The sequence below is a fragment of the Acanthaster planci genome, linkage group LG09 (assembly GCF_054643075.1).
Source record: "Acanthaster planci isolate LZ-2023a linkage group LG09, COTS_SCS, whole genome shotgun sequence".
In the NCBI taxonomy this organism is placed as follows: domain Eukaryota; kingdom Metazoa; phylum Echinodermata; class Asteroidea; order Valvatida; family Acanthasteridae; genus Acanthaster; species Acanthaster planci.
In genome coordinates, this window is record NC_141785.1 from 14422144 (window position 1) to 14439365 (window position 17222).

General features: G+C 44.1%; 1 protein-coding gene across 2 annotated transcripts in view; it reads right to left on the reverse strand.

Annotated features, from left to right (window-relative positions):
- The window catches only part of LOC147798180 (uncharacterized), a 39265-nt gene extending 22440 nt beyond the window's left edge, over positions 1-16825 (reverse strand). Inside the window, exons 1-3 of one of the 2 annotated variants that reach the window (XM_087141162.1) lie at positions 16596-16825; positions 12917-13173; positions 2692-2892 (exon numbers count right to left, since the gene is read on the reverse strand). In XM_087141162.1, coding sequence (XP_086997288.1) covers positions 2692-2892; positions 12917-12987 — 272 coding nt within the window. In that variant the 5' untranslated portion in view covers positions 12988-13173; positions 16596-16825. Of the gene's footprint in view, positions 1-2691; positions 2893-12916; positions 13178-16595 lie in introns of those variants that run through there. The other variant, XM_087141163.1, reaches the window with a different exon arrangement.
- Positions 16826-17222: the final 397 nt, after the last annotated feature.

A 17222-nucleotide genomic window follows, 5' to 3' on the forward strand; every position in this document is an offset into this window, starting at 1 on the left:
GGACAGACAGGACTGACAGGACAGACAGGACTGACAGGACAGAGAGACAGGAAAAAAAAAAAGACAGGACAGACAGGACAGACAAGACAGACAGGACAGACGAACAGGACAGAGAGGACAGACGGACAGGACAGACAGGACTGACAGGACAGAGAGGACTGACAGGACAGACAAGACAGACAGGACAGACGGACAGGACAGACAGGAAGAGAGACAGGACAGACAGGACAGACAGACAGGGAGAAAGAAAGACAGACAGGACAGACAAGACAGACAGGACAGACAAGAGAGACAGGACAGACGGACAGGACAGACAGGACAGACAGGACAGACAGGACAGACAGGACTGACAGGACAGACAGACAGGGAAAAAGAAAGACAGGACAGACAGGACAGACAAGACAGACAGGACAGACAGGACAGACAGGACAGACGGACAGGACAGACAGGACAGACGGACAGGACAGACAGGACAGACGGACAGGACAGACAGGACTGACAGGACAGACAGGACTGACAGGACAGACAGACAGGACAGACAAGACAGACAGGACAGACGGACAGGACAGACAGGAAGAGAGACAGGACTGACAGGACAGACAGACAGGGAGAAAGAAAGACAGACAGGACAGACAAGACAGACAGGACAGACAGGACAGACAGGACAGACAGGACTGACAGGACTGACAGGACAGACAGACAGGGAAAAAGAAAGACAGGACAGACAGGACAGACAAAACACACAGGACAGACAGGACAGACAGGACAGACAGGACTGACAGGACTGACAGGACAGACAGGACTGACAGGACAGACAGGACTGACAGAACAGACGGACAGGAAAGACAAGACAGACAGGACAGACGGACAGGACAGACAGGAAGAGAGACAGGACAGACAGGACAGACGGACAGGACAGACAGGACTGACAGGACAGACAGACAGGAAAAAAGAAAGACAGGACAGACAGGACAGACAAGACAGACAGGATGGACAGGACAGACAAGACAGACAGGACAGACAGGACAGACAGGACAGACAGGACAGACGGACAGGACAGACGGACAGGACAGACAGGACTGACAGGACAGACAGGACTGACAGGACAGACGGGACTGACAGGACAGACAGGACTGACAGGACAGACAGACAGGAAAAAAGAAAGACAGGACAGACAGGACAGACAAGACAGACAGGACGGACAGGACAGACGGACAGGACAGACAAGACAGACAGGACAGACAGGACAGACAAGACAGACAGGACAGACGGACAGGACGGACAGGAAGAGAGAAAGGACAGACAGGACAGACAGACAGGGAGACAGAAAGACAGACAGGACAGACAAGACAGACAAGACAGACAAGACAGACAGGACAGACGGACAGGACAGACAGGACAGACAGGACAGACAGGAAGAGAGACAGACAGGACAGACAGACAGGAAAAAACAAAGACAGACAGGACAGACAGGACAGACAGACAGGAAAAAAGACAAACAGGACAGACAGGAAGAAAGACAGGACAGACAGGAAGAGAGACAGACAGGACAGACAGGAAAAAAGAAAGACAGACAGGACAGACAGGACAGACAGGACAGACGGACAGGACAGACAGGACAGACGGACAGGACAGACAGGACTGACAGGACAGACAGGACTGACAGGACAGACAGGACTGACAGGACAGACAGACAGGAAAAAAGAAAGACAGGACAGACAGGACAGACAGGACGGACAGGACAGACAGGACAAACAGGAAGAGAGACAGACAGGACAGACAGACAGACAGGAAAAAACAAAGACAGACAGGACAGACAGACAGGAAAAAAGACAGACAGGACAGACAGGAAGAAAGACAGGACAGACAGGAAGAGAGACAGACAGGACAGACAGGACAGACAGGAAGAAAGACAGGACAGACAGGACAGACAGGACTGACAGGACAGACAGGACAGACAGGACTGACAGGACAGACAGGACTGACAGGACAGACAGACAGGGAGACAGAAAGACAGACAGGACAGAGAAGACAGACAGGACAGACAGGACAGACAGGACAGACGGACAGGACAGACAGGACAGACAGGACAGACAGGACAGACGGACAGGACAGACAGGAGAGACAGGACAGACGGACAGGACAGACAGGACAGACGGACAGGACAGAAAGACAGGACAAACAGGTTAAAACAAAGAAACAGTCTAAAACAAGACACTACATACAGGACAAGAAAAATACACAGGAATACAAGACGAGGACGAAGGGGACAAGGAGACAAGACAATAACAGTACAAACAAAAGACATAAGACAAAACAGGACAAGGACATTGGTCTCACATGGGCAGGGATGACCACTCCCCTGGGGTACTAAAGAACTTGCTACCCTGCTACCCATCCCTACAAGACAAGACAGCTGGGTTATGCAGAGAGAACAAGACAGACCAGAAAGGCAAATCCTACCCTAACAAGCCCGTAAAGACAGGACTTGGGTCTCACATATGGACATGAACTGTGACCCTGCTACCCCATCCCTTCATGGCAAGATAAATGTGATTGTACAGGTAAAAAACCAAATATAAAAAAGAGCCACAAAATACAACTTGGAAATGAGAGAATACGACCCTCAAAGACAACAGACACGAATAAGAGGAAGCATTAAGAAATGACAAACGTGAACTGACCACTCACCCGTTTCCCCCAGAAAGGCAAAGAACGACTGCTTTCAGACTCCTTGTGGTGCAACGGAATTCATTCTTGAACTGTTTACTGCATCGTTCAAAGTCCTGGTACAATTCTCTGATGTCTTTGGTTTCCTGGCTGGTGGAGAAGTCAGTAGAATGCAACTTCAAATCTGCCCGAAACGGGTTTTGAGGATTCCATTCGGTGAAACTGAAAGTGAAATATTGAGACTTGATGATGGGCAGATTCACAGCAATGTGGAAGTTGTGTTTAGTTACATAATCTGCAGGAACTGGGACTAACGGTTTTTACAGACAGATATAGAGGGTAGTGCAGAATTCCCAATTCTAATTTCAGACCTCATTTCCCCCATTTTTTTCCGATATTCTCATCGGAAAAAACATTGCATTCTGGTGACTTTGCTTTCTCAGCAGTTGCGTACAAATTGAAGTCTATCGTGGGAAGTCTGGAAAATTTCTGAGAATTGAAAGGAGTTCAATAGTATGGACGCCAGTAATTATTCCCTGCATTGAATAATTGCCCATCAAAAGCAACTGATGTGAAGTTAGTTACTCGTTCCTCGTCTGACGTTCGACATTCAACGTTGAACAAGTAACTGTTCCATATTAGAACGTTGAATAAGTAACCGTTTGAGTATGGTGCGCCAAAGGGACAAAAAAGAAACGCACCGCGAACGTCCACTTCCATTCACATGTACGCAAATAACATTGTACGTGCCTTTTCACAAAAATGTACGTGTATAAACAAACAACTCTCTCCCTCAAAGGGAACCTTGGGAGTAGGGTTCTTCGGGGCCAACGGGTAACCGGTCAAAGAAGCCTGAGGTGTAGCCGATTGTATGTTTTGTTTTGGCACTGTAAATATTAGAAGAGAAATACAGGTTAATGTTATGTTCTCCCTGTTTTCACCCAACTCAACCCAACTCAAAAGAAATCAGTCAGACGCCCCAGCCATCAACGTTCTTTTTTGGGTGCCTTTCTTTACACTTTAGCGACCCCTTTGCCTGCATTTCAACCGGGCAAAGGCAGTTTTCCATGGTCAAAAGGGCTTTGAAGAAAGTCGTGTCTCTTCACTGGACTTTTTCGCTTGCAAACCAGAGTAGACGGGTGAATGCCTCACACTGCACTGAATTTCTCAAACCAAATTAAAATATCCCAACCCCATGCCCCGCCTGGAGATTACATTGAATACGATGTCATCCGTCTCTTCAATTGGGAGAGACTCCTTCCAACCCGGTGCGTGGGGTTCTTTGGCGTCAAAGAAGCCCTGAAATGAAGGCGCAGGGTTTTTACCCCAGTGGAATTATAAAAGCAAAATTAGAGGGTAATTATAAATAAACTTCCTTTTTTCATCCTACATGTGCTTTCCGAAATAAAAAAAATACACATCAATCTCACGTTCAACTGTAAAGTTGTTTTGATGAAAGTGTTTCCCTGGACTTAAGCGACCGTGCTGCCGACATTTCATCTAGGGAAATTGCACATTTCGACTGTGAAAATGGGATGGACAACGTTTTGCCTCATTGGAGGATTTCCTTGTCTGGAAACTAGAGTGGAAAAAATAATGAATTACGCGAAACTTTTCTAAAATCGATGTAAAATACCTCATCCCCATGCCCCGCCCAGAGATTACAATGAATGTGATTTCATTGGTCTCTTCAATTGGGAGAGACTCCTTCCAACACGGGGCGTGGGGTTCTTTGGGGTCAAACAAGCCCTGGAATGAAGGCGCAGGGTTGTTTAATACTTCAGTGGACTTATTAGGGCCAAAACAGAGGTCATTAATGCAAACTTCCTGTTTTTGATCAAAGTCTTTCCCTGGACCTTCAGCTACCCCGTTGCCTACATTTCAACCATAGCAATTGCGGAATTTGACAGTGAAAAAGGGTCTGATAAACGTTTTGTTGCGTAGGAGGACTTCTTAGTCTGGAAACCAAAATGGAGAAAAGAATGAAGTACAGCAAACATTTCTAAAAACGATATAAAATAGCTCAACCCCATGCCCCGCCCAGGGATTACATTGAATACGATGTCATCTGTCTCTTCAATCGGGAGAGACTCCTTCCAACCCGGGGTGTGGGGTTCTTCGGCGTCAAACAACCCCTGAAATGAAGGCGCAGTACCCCAGTGGAATTATAAAAGCAAAATTATAGGGTATTTATAAGTAAACTTCCTGTTTTCATCGAACTACTTTCCGAAATCGAAAAAATACACATCAATCTCACGTCCAGCTCTAAACTTCTTTTGATCAAAGTGTTTCCCTGGACTGAAGCGACCCCGTTGCCTACATTTCAACCATGGCAATTGCGGATTTCCACTGTGAAAAAGGCATTGACAAACGTTTTGTCGCGTAGGAATATTTCTCTGGAAACCAAAATGGAGAAAAGAATGAAGTACAGCAAACATTTCTAAGATCGATATAAAATAGCTCAACCCCATGCCCCGCCCAGGGATTACATTGAATATGATGTCATCCGTCTCTTCAATCGGGAGAGACTCCTTCCAACCTGGGGCATGGGGTTCTTCGATGTCGAACAATCCCTGAAATGAAGGATTTGTCGTTTAATAGATAGAAGTAGAGGTTAATACTAAAAACGTCCTTTTTTCATGAAACTATTTCACAGAATCGAAAACACACCAATCCCAAGACTGAGTATACTTTTTTACTGTGCTTATCTGCACATTAGTGACCCCGTTGCGTCCATTTCAACCAGGGTAAACCTAAGGCAGACATTCCCATAGTGAAAACAGCTGTGACGGAAGTCTTGTCTCGTCGGTGGACTTCTCCGCTTGGAAACTACAAGTACACAGTCCAGCGGCCAAGACCAAAATAATGGCAGAATATTTCACTTTGTGGAGAAATTGTGAAACTTGGCACACATGCAGGGGACCCCTATAGGATCATTTTTCCATAGGACCCAACTCTAAAATGCCCCCCGGTGGCCGCCATTGTTAATATCGTTATTTGGAACATCTGGTGTTGGCCAGATTGATTTGCAAGATGGCGGCAAGCCTTATATAAAATGCAACATTTCATATTTGTTTATTTTATGATAAATTAATCCACTTATTAATACATGTATCAACTTGTATATTTATGAAGTTCCAGTATCTTGTATGAAGGATGAGGCGTCAAGGACAAATTGGATATGTTGGTATTTTTTTGTATATATTAATTAGACTCCCGTAGGTTTCCAGTGCTGCCACCTTAAGCTTGTTCCACGTTTCAGTTAAGACAAAATAATTTCATTCTTATTTCAATAATGCATAAAGGACAAGTTCAAGACCTACATGCAGACATGTTCAGCTTACATGTAACTAATAATGCATGATATTTGGCAGGTACATGTAAAGTGATGTTAAAAGCCTAAAGAAGTCATTCACATGATAGCTTAATGAATATGGAGCGCAAAGTGCACACATAGCTAACTCGAGGTGCAGCTCAGACAGACAGATCAAAAACTGGTATCAGGCTATTTGGGCTCTTCCACAAGGTGTGGCGTGGTGTAATAGGGCAATATTATGTCTGAGTCCTCTCTTACTGCTTGATATAATATCATCGTGAGCACATAGGTGCTTGTGCGAGCTCTACCTCTCATCACCGCTCTCGAAGCTATGACGGGAGGAAGAGCTCGCAGAGCTCAGGATTGCAAGTTGTTTTTTATATATTTTAGGTGTTGAAACAAACTGATGATGTCCAAGTCTTTCAAGTTAGTCCCTTCTACGTCAACGGACGGTGCATCGGAAGGAGCAGAAAAACCTGACTTCAACTGGAGTATCTGTGTCCTTTGCCAAAGTGAAACACAAAATTCCATTGTCGTGCCAGGGAGGGGAAAGCGGTTTGCCAAAGGAATGAGATATTGTACATTGGCCCGAGAACTAAGTGACGCTAGAGATGCTGGCTTCAACCCACTCAAAATTGATTTTGATAGACTTGATGATGGACTTGGCATTGAACAAACACTTCGTGCACGTGAAGCTTGCTGGCATAAATTGTGTAGAAATGAATACAGTCAGCTGAAGTTCCATAGGTGGAGAAAACGTAGTGCTCCCTGTGACGATACGCCTGAAGCCTCTCCTCGCAAAACTCATCAGAGAATGAGTGCAGGTCAGAGTAAAACAGGCAAAAATAACATGTGCCTGTTCTGCGATGGTACTGATGGTGACCTCCATAATGCGTCAACGTTTGCAATTGACAATACAGTGCGACAATATGCAATTAAACTAAAGGACACAAATTTGCTCAGAAAACTTGCTGGTGGTGATCTGGTAGCGATAGAAGCAGAGTATCACAAAGCCTGTATGACTAAACTGTTTCACAATGCAAGGAATCTAGAGAAATGCCGTGATGAAACAGACATTTCATCATTTGATGGTATAGCATTGGCAGAACTTATAGCTCACATTAATGAAGCCAGTAGTTTGGAAGACACAGCTCCTGTCTTCCGTCTAGCTGACCTCACTGAGACGTATCGCCAACGTCTGGTTGATCTTGGGATGGCTCCTGAGATTCAAGTCAATCAAAGGCGTTTAAAGGAGAGACTCCTTCTGAACTGTCCACATCTGACTGCAACAAGGCATGGTCGTGAAGTCATATTTGTAGTTGACCGCAACATTGGAGATGCGGTTATTAGAGCCTGCAACACGGATTCGGATTTCATGTGCTTGGCAAAAGCAGCAACAATAGTTCGCAGACAAATTTTTAAAAACTATTACACGTTCAACGCAAAATTAAGTCGGGATGAGCAAATGAAATCTGTGCCCAGCGTGTTGCTTGCCTTCGTTAGTATGCTACTTGAAGGACCTAACATTAAAGACCAAATAGATCGGACAAGGCTCCAGCGAAATGCTGGATTAACACTTGCTCAGTTACTTGTCTTCAACAGTGTTAAGCACGCCAGTCTCAAGAGTTGTACTGTTAGACACAACAGATCACGGGAAAACCCTCTGCCAATTTATGTTGGCCTAAAGATGCATTCAGAGACCAGGAAGCGTGAACTTGTGGATCGGTTGCATACATTGGGGCTCAGCATTTTGTATGACCGCTTGCTGAGGATGTCTTCTGGTGTAGCAAACCGTCTTTGCACACAGTATGAAGAGGACGGTGTGGTCTGCCCACCGCAGCTTCTGAAGGGTGTATTCACCACAGGTCAAGCTGATAATATAGATCACAACCCAAGTTCAGTTTCGGCAAAAGATTCCTTTCACGGGACTGCTCATTCGCTTTGTCAGCATCCAGACGGAACTGATTCTGGCCAAACACGCTCGGATGCGTCTCTGTTTCAGGAAGAATCTAGTCGGACCAAGCATGTTCAACCACTGCCAACACAGTACACTAGCACAAGCTCTTCATAATGATGCGTATGTTCCTGTATACTATGGTCCTGTTAGGCCACCTATAGATGAACCGTAGATACTGAAGGAGGACCGTAAGCTGGAGTATATGTGGCTAGAACACCGGATGAAGCTCTGCCTAAAGGAGACCCTGTGTGACACTGGTAATGCGTCTTGGGCAGCATTCCATACGTCACAGAAAGAGGAACCCCCAGCTACAAAGACGAATGTGTCGTTGCCATAGCGAAAAAGATCCAATGGCGGTTTCCCAACTTGTATGGCGAGGACAAGTATGTCATTATGCTAGGGGGATTGCATACAGAGATCGCTGCTTTCAGGACGATCGGAGATATTCTTGACGGAAGTGGATGGACAGACGCTCTGACTGCAGGCACCTGTGAAGGATTCCTTCACGCATCACGTGACCAAAACCCACAGGGCCCATCAGGTTACAGCTGCAGCTTTGTATCAGTTACAGCAGAAAGCCTACTTGAACTCCAAGGAGATGGAACAGAATGACAGTGGTCAGACCGAAGCAGATAGATTGACACAGTGGTGTGCTGAGAGATCAGAAATGTACCCACAGTTTTATTTTTGGCAGACAGTCTTAGATTTTGAACGGACTATTTTCCAGTTTGTGAGGTCCTTGTGAGTGTCCGATTTTGGCTTGTACATTGCATCGCAAGCCGAGTTAGTACCCTGGTTCTTCGCATTGGACCATCCAAATTATGCACGCTGGTTACCGGTTCATGTGAGAGATATGTCAACCTTGGAGGAGAGGTGTCCAGATGTCTTTTGCGAGTTCAAACGCGGGGCATTTACTGCCAAGACAAGCAGACCGTTCTCTGCCATTTCATTGGACCAGGCACACGAACAGATTAATGCCCTGGTTCAGGGTGACGGTGGAGCTGTTGGCCTAACTGAAAACCCTGGAGCACTTCGGAGATGGATAGTGGCTGGGCCCAAAATAGCGAGGCTAGTTGAAGAGTTTGAGGATGACTTGGACGAAGGTTGGACTGTCACGACCCCTGATCGCCTCCATGAGCAGACAAAAAACGTCCAAGAGAAATTCGTTCAAGATGTACAGTCACTGGTGACCACAACTGAAGAGATGGGCAATCCATTTATGGAGGAGAGTATGGCTTGCTAAATCTCAATTCCAAAGCCATCATGCCAGAGGAAGTTGTACTTGCCACGAGGAGCGTTCATTCACTGGGGAAGGCAAAATATTACCAATTCATGGAAGAGCGTTTAAATTCCAATTCGAAGTCAATTGGAGACACCATTTCCCGCAACAATCTGGCCATGTTTAGCAAGCCTGGTGTGGAGAAGACCAAAGCAGCGGGGAGACTGATGGAGCTGAAGAATGACAGGGCTCTGTTTTCAAGGTTGTACATTGCCAGTCAAACTAGAGAAGGTAATGTTGATGAATTCTTTAGGCATGAGAACCAATCTACTCCACCGTCATTGGCAACTGGAGGTCAGATGCGCCAGGGTGACAAACATTACCTTTTGGACTGTATCGAAGGAAATGTGACAACCAGTCATGGTACGTCCTTGGTGATTGATGTTAAAGTCCTCGATGGACCTGCTGTAGTTCACTTTCTGGTTCCTGGAACCTGTGGTACCTTCGAGGAGTATGCCCAGGAGGTCTTCCTACCATATGTTGTCAAGGAACTGCATAGTGTCAGACGAATTGATATTGTATGGGATGTGTATCTGTCCGAAAGCTTGAAAAACGCAACAAGAGAGAAGAGGGGCTGTGGCACTAGGCGTCGGGTTTCATCCTCCACAAGAATTCCAGGCAACTGGCCAGGATTTCTTCGGAACAATGAAAACAAGCAGGAGTTGTTTCAGTTTCTTGCACAGAGATGTGTGGAGTATGAAACTGCAGGTGACAAGACAATCTACAGCACGGTGAACAATCAAGTTAATGTTAATGACATGGCCCAGCAAGGACACAAGAAAGTGATGATCCGCACTGTGGACACGGATGTGGTGGTCATAGCAGTTAGTATATTCAAGGAGATTGGCCTGAAGGAGCTTTGGGTCGCTTTCGGGACTGGTAAGAACTACAGACACATTGCAGTACACCAGATAGTCAGTAACATTGGGGCAGAGAAGTCACAGGCACTGGCATTTTTCCATGCATTTACAGGCTGCGACACAGTGTCTTCTTCTCAAACCGTGGGAAGAAATCTGCTTGGCAGGCATGGCAGGTATATCCTGAGGCTACAGAGGCCTTCCAGGCACTGTGTTGGCAGCACCTGACGTACTGAAGACAGTCATCGAAATTCTGGGGCGATTCGTTGTCCTAATGTATGACCGCACCAATGAACTTCATGGTGTAGATGAGGCAAGGCGCTATCTCTTCTCCAAGAAGTCCAGGGAGATCGAAAATATTCCTCCAATGGCAGCAGCTCTATTAGAACACACAAAAAGAGCTGCATTCCAAGCAGGCCACATCTGGGGTCAATGCTTAGTTGCCAATCCAGCTGTTCCCTCACCAGGTGACTGGGGTTGGGAGAAGTGTGATGGACAATGGAAAGTTTTACGGACCATGCTTCCTGAGGCCACTAAAGCTTGTTACGAGCTGCTGAGCTGCAAGTGCAAGAAGACCTGCAAGGGGAACTGCAAGTGCTATGGGGCAAACCTCCAGTGCACTTCACTATGCGCTTGTGATGGACAGTGTTATGCGAATTGAGTTAACTGCGAGGTACAACAGTGCACGGCATTATGCCTTACAAACAAAAAAGGTGTGGCTATCTTGGATTTTAATATGGCAGATATCTGACAGCTATTCTTTCACTGGAATCCTTGATGGGGGTAGCCATTGGAATTGAGTTTCTATCTGTCTTAGATTCGAAGTTATAGACAATCAGGTTTACGGCGGCGGCCATCTTGGAATTCAATATGGCCAACACCAATGTTCAAAACAATTATTTTACTGGATTCCTTGACCCTGAAAATGGGGTATTAGCAACTGGAATTGCTTTTCAATATGCCTTAGTTTCGAAGTTATGGGCAACTAAGTTTAATACGGCGGCGATCTTGGAATCCAATATGGCCAACACCGGATGTGCAAAATAATGACTTGAGCGAATTCCTTGATCCTGAAAATGGGGGGTTAGACACTGAAATGGCATTTCTATCTGCCTTTGTTTAGAAGTTATAGGCATAAGTAGGACCAATATGACGTCCCTTTTTGAAATCCAGGGAAAGACTTTGATCAAAAGAAGTTTAGAGCTGGACGTGGGATTGATGTGTATTTCTTCGATTTCGGAAAGTAGTTCAATGAAAACGGGAAGTTTGTATTAATGAAATATACTTTCACTCTCATAGTTCCCCTGGGGTAAATACCCTGCGCCTTCATTTCAGGGGTTGTTTGACCCCGAAGAAACCCCATGCTCAAGGTTGGAAGGAGTCTCTCCCGATTGAGGAGACCAATGACATTTCATTAAATGTAATCCCTGGCCGGGGCATGGGGTTGAGCTATTTTATATCGATTTTAGAAATGTTTGCTGTACTTCATTGGTTTCCAGACTAAGAAATCCTCCTACGCGACAAAACGTTTATCACACCCTTTTTCAATCTGCAACTGCCATGATTGAAATGTAGGCAACGGGGTCGTTTCAGTCCAGGGAAAGACTTTGATCAAAAAAAGTTTAGAGCTGGATGTGGGATTGATGTGTATTATTTCGATTTAGGGAAGTAGTTAAATGAAAACAGGATGTTTTTTATAATGACCCTCTAATTTCGCTCTCATAATTTCACTGGGGTAAAAACCCTGCGCTTTCATTTCAGGGGTTGTTTGACCCCGAAGAACCCCATGCCCCAGGTTTTCAGGGTTCACCCCTCCCCCGATTGAAGAGACCAATGACATCGTATTCAATGTAATCCCTGGCCGGTATAAGGGATTTAGGTATTTTATATCGATTTTAGAAAAGTTTTGCGTAATTCATTATTTTTTCCACTCTAGTTTCCAGATGAAGAAATCCTCCAACGAGGCAAAACGTTAGTCAATCCCGTTTTCACAGTGGAAATCTGCAATTTCCCTGTGTGAAATGTAGGCAACACTGTGGATTTAGTCCAGGGAAAGACTTTGATCAAAAGAAGTTTAGAGCTGGATGTGGGATTGATGTGTATTTCTTCGATTTCGGAAAGTAGTTCAATGAAAACGGGAAGTTTGTATTAATGAAATATACTTTTCCTCTCATAATTCCACTGGGGTAAAAACCCTGCGCCTTCATTTCAGGTGCTTGAGTCTAGCACCCTCTCCAAAGGACAGCAAGAGTATCCTGACCTAGTCAACACTTACTGGTTCTTTTAATAACCACACATCTTCTAAGAGACTGAGTCCATGCTGTACCCGCAAGCCTATTGTACTGTACATCTCATGACTTCACCATGCAAAGCTTCAAATCAACATGTATTGGAAACAGTTTGTTTTTTGTTCCTGTTGCACTCCATTGCCATTAAGGCGAGTGCACCCGGAATGTCAAACGGTTACTTATTCGACGTTCGAATATGGAACAGTTACTTGTTCAACATTGAATGTCGAACGTCAAACGAGGAACGAGGAACCAACTTCACACCGCCTTAAAGAGCAAAACATTTTAAGAAATGTTCAATTTTGAAGGGCAAAAACCTAGTCATTTACAAAGAAAACACTGAAATTTTAAGTTTCAGACCAGTCTCATATGGTTTATGCGCAGGGTGTCAGGTGGCTTCCGTCGATTCATCTGATTTCCTGACAGTCGCTGATTCATCTGATTCATGCGATTGCAACATTCTTGCAATGACTGAAATAATGAAAAGGTGGAGGCAGGATGCAAAATATTTTCCTCTATTACATAGTAAACATCCATAAAGCTACTTACCGATTAGCTTGAGCAGATTTACCATCCTGAAACGCGGAAATGTGGGCGGCAAAAGCTTGTCCTTCCTCCATGGTTGAAGCATGTCAGGAGAGAATGTGACGAGTGCTGATCCGTGCGATTCCAAGTAGCAGAAATGCGCGTCTTGGCCCCGCCCCTCGATCAAGTGTTCTGTAAACACCGCTCTCTGAAGATCGCAATAAGTAGGACAGGCTCGTGTACTACAGTACTCACATTGTAGTAGAATGCTGCGCCTCTCTCTATTTACACACAAAAAAATAAAAAATAAAAACACAGGCTCAATTCCCTGCAGTAATATCATCAGAAATAGGCCTACATCCAAATTTAACTTTGATGAACCGTGGCATTGACAGGAGGACTTGAGGAAATAAACAGAAGTATGGGGTAATTAACAGGTAAAACTTCACAGTTGCTGTGGTGGGGTCGCAGGTGACGACTCCTTTGATTTTTAAATCAATGTTTGTAGGTACACCAAATAATGCCAAAATATTATTGTTGGAGTTAAGGCCCCCGATAGCAATTTTTAGAAATTCTCAACATGCTCCCACTCTCTCAGTCTTTGTTTTACCATGTAAGTGATGAAAACAAACCTAGCATCATTACCGGTGATTTTAACCAGAATTTACTCAGCTTAGCCTCATTATTGCCTATGGTACGTTGCGCTCCCCTACATTCCAGTAGCCGGAGTGCAGCGTACCGTAGGCCATATTAATGGGGCTTTACTCTGTAGCAGTCAGATATGTTACCAGTCCCACCAACTTCAATCGTTGCAAGTATGTAGGCCTACATTATAAGAATATACTTGTAAATGTCCTTCAGAATTCCAAATGTCAATATTATTATTTAATTATATATAATTTTAAAGTCTCTGATCATTATTGAATCATTTATTGAATGCTAATCCCAATTCCCTATTCCTCTCTCATGTCACAGAAAATTCAAATATGTTCGTTTGAACGACCAGGTGTGAATTAGAACATATTTATTTCCTTCAAGGTGCATGGATATCTATGGGTATGGTTAGGTGTTATGTAAGGGTGTAGCTGGGTGAATGGTGTGTTCCACGGGTGTGTCATTCATGGTCAGACGCGGCACCAGGACAACATCCTAAAAAATCAGTCTTTAATGAAATATACTTTCACTCTCATAATTCCCCTGGGGTAAAAACCCTGCGCCTTCATTTCAGGGGTTGTTTGACCCCAAACAACCCCATGCTCAAGGTTGGAAGGAGTCTCTCCCGATTGAGGAGACCAATGACATCTCATTAAATGTAATCCCTGGGCGGGGCATGGGGTTGAGCTATTTTATACCGATTTTAGAAAGGTTTGTTGTACTTCATTCTTTTCTCCCTTTTGGTTTCCAGACTAAGAAATATTCCTACGCGACAAAACGTTTGTCAATCCCTTTTTCACAGTCGAAATCTGCCATTGCCATGGTTGAAATGTAGGCAACGGGATCGAAATGGCATTTCTATCTGCCTTTGTTTAGAAGTTATAGGCATAAGTAGGACCAATATGACGTCCATTTTGAAATCCAGGGAAAGACTTTGATCAAAAGAAGTTTAGAGCTGGACGTGAGATTGATGTGTATTATTTTGATTTAGGGAAGTACATGTAGTTAAATGAAAACAGGGTTTTTTTTATAATGACCCTCTAATTTCGCTCTCATAATTTCACTGGGGTAAAAACACCGCGCTTTCATTTCAGGGGTTGTTGGACCCTGAAGAACCCCATGCCCCAGGTTTTCAGGGGTTCACCCCCCCCCCGATTGAAAAGACCAATGACATCGTATTCAATGTAATCCCTGGCCGGTATAAGGGATTCAGGTATTTTATATTGATTTTAGAAAAGTTTCGCGTAATTCATTATTTTTTCCACTCTAGTTTCCAGATGAAGAAATCCTCCAATGAGGCAAAATGTTAGTAAATCCCGTTTTCACAGTGGAAATCTGCATTTTCCCTGTATGAAATGTAGGCAACACCATGGCCTTAGTCCAGGGAAAGACTTTGATCAAAAGAAGTTTAGAGCTGGACGTGGGGTTGATGTGTATTTCTTTGATTTCGGAAAGTAGTTCAATGAAAACGGGAAGTTTGTATTAATGAAATATACTTTCACTCTCTTAATTCCCCTGGGGTAAAAACCCTGCGCCTTCATTTCAGGGGTTGTTTGACCCCGAAGAAACCCCATGCTCAAGGTTGGAGGGAGTCTCTCCCGATTGAGGAGACCAATGACATCTCATTAAATGTAATCCCTGGCCGGGGCATGGGGTTGAGCTATTTTATATCGATTTTAGAAATGTTTGCTGTACTTCATTGGTTTCCAGACTAAGAAATCCTCCTACGCGACAAATCGTTTATCGCACCCTTTTTCACAGTTGAAATCTGCAATTGCCATGATTGAAATGTAGGCAACGGGGTCGTTTCAGTCCAGGGAAAGACTTTGATCAAAAAAAGTTTAGAGCTGGATGTGGGATTGATGTGTATTATTTCGATTTAGGGAAGTAGTTAAATGAAAACAGGATGTTTTTTATAATGACCCTCTAATTTCGCTCTCATAATTTCACTGGGGTAAAAACCCTGCGCCTTCATTTCAGGGGTTGTTTGACCCCGAAGAACCCCATGCCCCAGGTTTTCAGGGTTCACCCCTCCCCCGATTGAAGAGACCAATGACATCGTATTCAATGTAATCCCTGGCCGGTATAAGGGATTTAGGTATTTTATATCGATTTTAGAAAAGTTTTGCGTAATTCATTATTTTTTCCACTCTAGTTTCCAGATGAAGAAATCCTCCAACAAGGCAAAATGTTAGTCAATCCCGTTTTCACAGTGGAAATCTGCATTTTCCCTGTGTGAAATGTAGGCAACACTGTGGCTTTAGTCCAGGGAAAGACTTTGATCAAAAGAAGTTTAGAGCTGGACGTGGGATTGATGTGTATTTCTTCGATTTCGGAAAGTAGTTCAATGAAAACGGGAAGTTTGTATTAATGAAATATACTTTCCCTCTCATAATTCCACTGGGGTAAAAATCCCGCGCCTTCATTTCAGGTGCTTGAGTCTAGCACCCTCTCCAAAGGACAGCAAGAGTATCCTGACCGAGTCAACAATTACTGGTTCTTTTAATAACCACACATCTTCTAAGAGACTGAGTCCATGCTGTACCCGCAAGCCTATTGTACTGTACATCTCATGACTTCACCATGCAAAGCTTCAAATCAACATGTATTGGAAACAGTTTGTGTTTTGTTCCTGTTGCACTCCATTGCCGTTAAGGTGAGTTCACCCGGAATGTCAAACGGTTACTTATTCGACGTTCGAATATGGAACAGTTACTTGTTCAACATTGAATGTCGAACGTCAAACGAGGAACCAACTTCACACCGCCTTAAAGAGCAAAACATTTTAAGAAATGTTCAATTTAGAAGGGCAAAAACCTAGTCATTTACAAAGAAAACACTGAAATTTTAAGTTTCAGACCAGTCTCATATGGTTTATGCGCAGGGTGTCAGGTGGCTTCCGTCGATTCATCTGATTTCCTGACAGTCGCTGATTCATCTGATTCATGCGATTGCAACATTCTTGCAATGACTGAAATAATGAAAAGGTGGAGGCAGGATGCAAAATATTTTCCTCTATTACATAGTAAACATCCATAAAGCTACTTACCGATTAGCTTGAGCAGATTTACCATCCTGAAACGCGGAAATGTGGGCGGCAAAAGCTTGTCCTTCCTCCATGGTTGAAGCATGTCAGGAGAGAGCGTGACGAGTGCTGATCCGTGCGATTCCAAGTAGCAGAAATGCGCGTCTTGGCCCCGCCCCTCGATCAAGTGTTCTGTAAACACCGCCCTCTGAAGATCGCAATAAGTAGGACGGGCTCGTGTACTACAGTACTCACATTGTAGTAGAATGCAGCGCCTCTCTCTATTTACACACAAAAAAATAAAATACTTTATAAAAACACAGGCTCAATTCCCTGCAGTAATATCATCAGAAATAGGCCTACATCCAAATTTAACTTTGATGAACCGTGGCATTGACAGGAGGACTTGAGGAAATAAACAGAAGTACGGGGTAATTAACAGGTAAAACTTCACAGTTGCTGTGGTGGGGTCGCAGGTGACGACTCCTTTGATTTTTAAATCAAAGTTTGTAGGTACACCAAATAATGCCAAAATATTATTGTTGGAGTTAAGGCCCCCGATAGCTATTTTTAGAAATTCTCAACATGCTCCCACTCTCTCAGTCTTTGTTTTACCATGTAAGTGATGAAAACAAACCCAGTATCGTTACC